The 4088-nt window shown below is 51.9% G+C and overlaps 1 protein-coding gene across 1 annotated transcript; it reads right to left on the reverse strand.

The window, feature by feature from the left end:
- Positions 1–1611: 1611 nt before the first annotated feature.
- On the reverse strand, positions 1612–2075 carry LOC136451371 (non-specific lipid-transfer protein-like). The gene is made up of 2 exons (XM_066452079.1): positions 1723–2075; positions 1612–1630 (listed from the first exon to the last, which is right to left on the reverse strand). The coding sequence occupies exons 1-2, from the start codon at positions 2073–2075 to the stop codon at positions 1612–1614; spliced, it is 372 nt and encodes a 123-aa protein (XP_066308176.1).
- Positions 2076–4088: the final 2013 nt, after the last annotated feature.

Raw genomic sequence — 4088 nt, forward strand, 5'->3', positions numbered from 1 at the left:
GCCTATGGTCTGACAGTCCTCAGACAGGACGATAACACTGTTCACGTGCGGGTTTGCATAGGAGAGCGTGCAGACTCATTTGACTGTGGGCGTCGGACCCGGTGCTTGGTCTGCAAAGGGTGACAGCCTAGTCTGACGCGCGATTTACGGTTCTAGAACCTTTCTACTCCGCATCAGACACTGAGGCGTTGATGGTCCGAGGGCGTGGGACCCATGGCATCGGCCCTTGCGCTAGCGCTCGTGTAGAGAGCCATTGGGTGGCAACGGCTACTTTCAAATGTTCGACTCCATGTGGCACGAGGAGAGGGTGCCGGACCCATAGTCTTTGATTCGACAACCTTGATGGTTCGGTTCGATGGTCAGTCTACGGCTGAAGAAAATGTCCAACGGCCACTCGGCTGGTGGGCTTGACGTGTGAAGCCACTTAGCTCACGAATCACCAAGTTGGGATTCACCACCATGAGGACGTAGGTAGCAAGCAACCGAATCCCAGGGATATATCTTGTGTCATCTGTCTTGTCCGGTTCGATATAGAGCACTACACTTCATCCATTAGTTTACTTGTGTAGTGTTTGCTTGCTTGTGTAGTTTGAGTAGTTGTAGCTCTCTTGTTTAGTGTAGCACTCGAGTAGCTTATAGTTGTAACTAGTTGTAATTAGCTCTATAGTTAGCTTTCTTATGTAGTTGTGTAGTTACTAGCTTGTGTGTTTGTGTGATTCAACCTAAAGACCTAGCAACTAGAATTGAATAGGAGGCTTTGCTTCAGTGAGATAGAGCTAATGCAAAGTAGAAGCTAGTTGGGATCATTTACAGCTTATGTGGCAGCTACGAGTAGCGGCGGCGCAACGTTACCCTGTGACTATGCGAGCGATAAGGCAGGAGGGGCGACTCCTACTCACGAGCTTAGGCAGGAGACTCCAATGAAACGTTTGTTGGGCTGTTTTTTTGGGCTAAAAAAGTTACATAGGTATTATTGGATTAGTTGGGTCGTGACTAGGGCCACGGCCCTAGTGGCCCTGGGCCTAGGGCCCGCCCCTGCTCCGTTTCCCTTCCCCTTTGCTGCTAACAGCAGGGCGCGCGCAGGCAGGCAACAAGTGTTTTTTTTATGAAAGTGGAGGGGTTTTACCCCCTACTGGAATCTGGCAACGTTGAAGTGATCCGGTCGTTCGCTGCTCGTTTCGCTGCGTCATCGGTATATCCAGGTCTTGTTTGTATGTCATTCGTGCATTTGGTTGGTGTGAAATTAAACTTGGTAGGAGCTTGGAACAAGGTTGTTCTCATGGATTTGGAGTTTTCAGTAAAATAGACGTTTAAACTTTATTTACTGCAGTTGCGGCGAATTGAAAAGCACCCACGATCATACAGTTCAAAACCACAGGAATGAAAACTCGTTCACAAAATCCAGATAGCAGATCAAATCATCAAACTGAATGAATAGAACTTTTGGTTGAAGAAAAAAGACCTGAAGGAATAAAACAGCAAGAGATGCAAGATCTAGATGGGTGTAGCGTTTCTTCATTTTATTTTGTTGGATTGGAAGATGATGCGACTCGATCGACTTGAACAGCTTGGTTCTTCAGCTTGTATTCTATGTGATGTGCCCGGTTGGTGTCATGGTTCCTCTGAAACTCTGCAGGCGCCAGGCGCAACGACGACGTCAAATGCATGGCGAAATGAAGCCGACAAGGAAGGAAACAAAGCGCGATGGCCTAGCGTACGTACTGGTTGCAGTCCATGTTGGGGGAGATGGTGAAGCTGATGGAGAGGCCGCAGGCGGCTGGGAGCCCCGCGGCGCGAGCGAAGTCGACGGCCGGGAACCCGCCCGCGGCGGCCTTGACGCAGCTGCAGGCGGCGACGCGGTCGGCGCGCGTGGCGGCGAGCTGGTTGAGCACGCCCAGGCTGTTGCAGCAGATGCCGTAGGGCGTCATCCCGGGCGCGCCCGTCAGGTAGGGCATGCACGGCGCCATCAGCTGCGCCACCTGCACGCACTGCAGCGTCGTCGCGGACGCCGCCCCCGCCAGCGCCGCCGCCACGAGCAGCATCGCAAGGGCTGACGATGGTGGTCTGGAGCTCATCGTCTCGGCTCGCCGGAGGATCCGGAGATGGACGACGCACGCGGGGGCCGCCCCGGGGGGGGGGGGGGGGGGGGGGGGGGGGGGGGGGGGGGGGTGTCGCAGACGCGCAGTACGTACGTCGTGTATATATGTAGCTTCGTTCGACGAAGACCGGCCGGGCTAGCTGACGAGCTACCTAGCTGCTTGTCGCGTGGGGGATGGGGTCCATATATACTATACGTAGGGTGTGTACGTGACAAGCGGCATGCAAGCGCAGAGTTGTTTCGCCATGTCGTCGGTGTGAGATTGGCCGGTGCTGGCAGTTGGGGACGGTAGAATGCGTGAGTGAGAGTGTGAGACGAGAGACGACGAGCGACGTGCCAGCTGAGGCCCACGAGTTCATCATAAGCTGGGCTGGTGCAGTACTGGGTGAAAGCGCCTGAGCCCTGGAGCAACTGGCCCGGCCCGTCCGGATTATCAGGCCAATTCAGCCCATAACTTGTCTGATCGACTCCGATGCATTGAGGGCCCGCGGCTTGGTAAGACCAAGTCAAGGGTTAAAACCAGAAAATGAAAAGAGAGGGCCACCATGTATTTCACGAGTTCAGTATATAAGTGTTCTTTGTTTGTCTGGGATAAAAATGCTTTTAGCTTCGACACTAGAGGATGGAGAATTTCCAAGTTGTTTCCCCCTTATCTCTCTTTGAAACTAATTTATTTTTATACGATTTTTTTAAAAAAATTTTGATTCAAGGGAATTTTTGTTGTGGCTTCTTCACCGGTTTAATTAAAAGTTTTACCAAACGAGCACATACAGGAATAGCTTCTGAAGTCAAAACCAAGACAAATTAGTAAAATCAAAGTCGTCTTTTGGGCACAAGCTTAAGCCACCAAAATACGGTTTCTCCTAGCTTCATCGTTTTGGAGAGGCCCAAGCCCAACCAAAGAAGCCCTTAAAATAGTTTAACTTGGATCTAAAATCTATAAGTTGTCCAAATTTCATCAAACCGGGGCTTCCCTCACTATCACCGTCGGACACAACATCCAAACACTCCAGCCACCTCATCGCTTGAAGTCTCTTCCCCGTTAGATCTCCCCACCGCCACCGCCGGATCTCCAACCCACTACTACCGCCGGATCTCCTCGCCAACAATGATTGTCGGTGTCACTGGTGGCGTCGCCGTATACTATGCAATGTCCGAGTTAATTCATCCTAACTTGTGGCTTTCACAATTTTTATCGATAATGATAGGATGAGGACGTCCAGACGAGCGAACCCTAACCTGCGCCTGTACCTAGACCCAACCTGCCCGCGCCTTTACCCCGACCCTGACACTCCTGCGCCCGCATGAGTGCCTTATCAGCCACCGCTCTCTCTCTCTCTCTCTCATGCCTCCAGCGCTACTCCCTCCCTCTCTCTCCCTGCGGTGTGGGTGCGCTTCTCGACATGGCAGTGCAGCGGCCTCGGTGTGAGCAACGGCCTCGGCATGAGTAGCGGCCTCAGCATGAGCGAGCCACGACGAGGCCCGAGCGGCCCTCAACATGGCGGCGCAACTGTGCTGGCGGCCCCAATCACGGACAGATCAGCGCGGCAGGGCCCGCATGGCTCTTGGCAGATCTGGCTTCCTCTCCTAGTCTTGCGGGCGCTGCCTCCTTGCCGCGTCATGCAGCCACCACCGCCAGCTCTAGTGAATTCCACACGCCGACGAGCTTCCATTCTCCCAAGCAGCATGAAGATGTTGCCCTACGCTAAAAGCGCATGTTGCAAGCGTATGTTTCTAGTGTTTAAGATGTTTTAGAGGTATGTTGCAAGTGCTTCGAATGGATGTTGTAAAAGTAGATCGTGATGTTGCATATGTTGCAAGTGTTTCATATGAATGTTGCAAACACTTGTTCAAAATGTTTCATTTGTTTCAGACGTAATTTGGCAAGCGTTTTGATCTGGATGTTGCATATGTTTCACACATATGTTGCAATAGTATGTTCCAAATGATTCAGTCTTATGTTGTAGGAAGTGTTTTCATGTTACAAGTT

Source organism: Miscanthus floridulus, chromosome 5 (genome assembly GCF_019320115.1).
Source record: "Miscanthus floridulus cultivar M001 chromosome 5, ASM1932011v1, whole genome shotgun sequence".
In the NCBI taxonomy this organism is placed as follows: Eukaryota; Viridiplantae; Streptophyta; class Magnoliopsida; order Poales; family Poaceae; genus Miscanthus; species Miscanthus floridulus.

Excerpts from the sequence above, each read along its gene's own strand:
- LOC136451371 (XM_066452079.1), bottom strand. The coding sequence starts at position 2,075 with ATGAGCTCCAGACCACCATCGTCAGCCCTTGCGATGCTGCTCGTGGCG.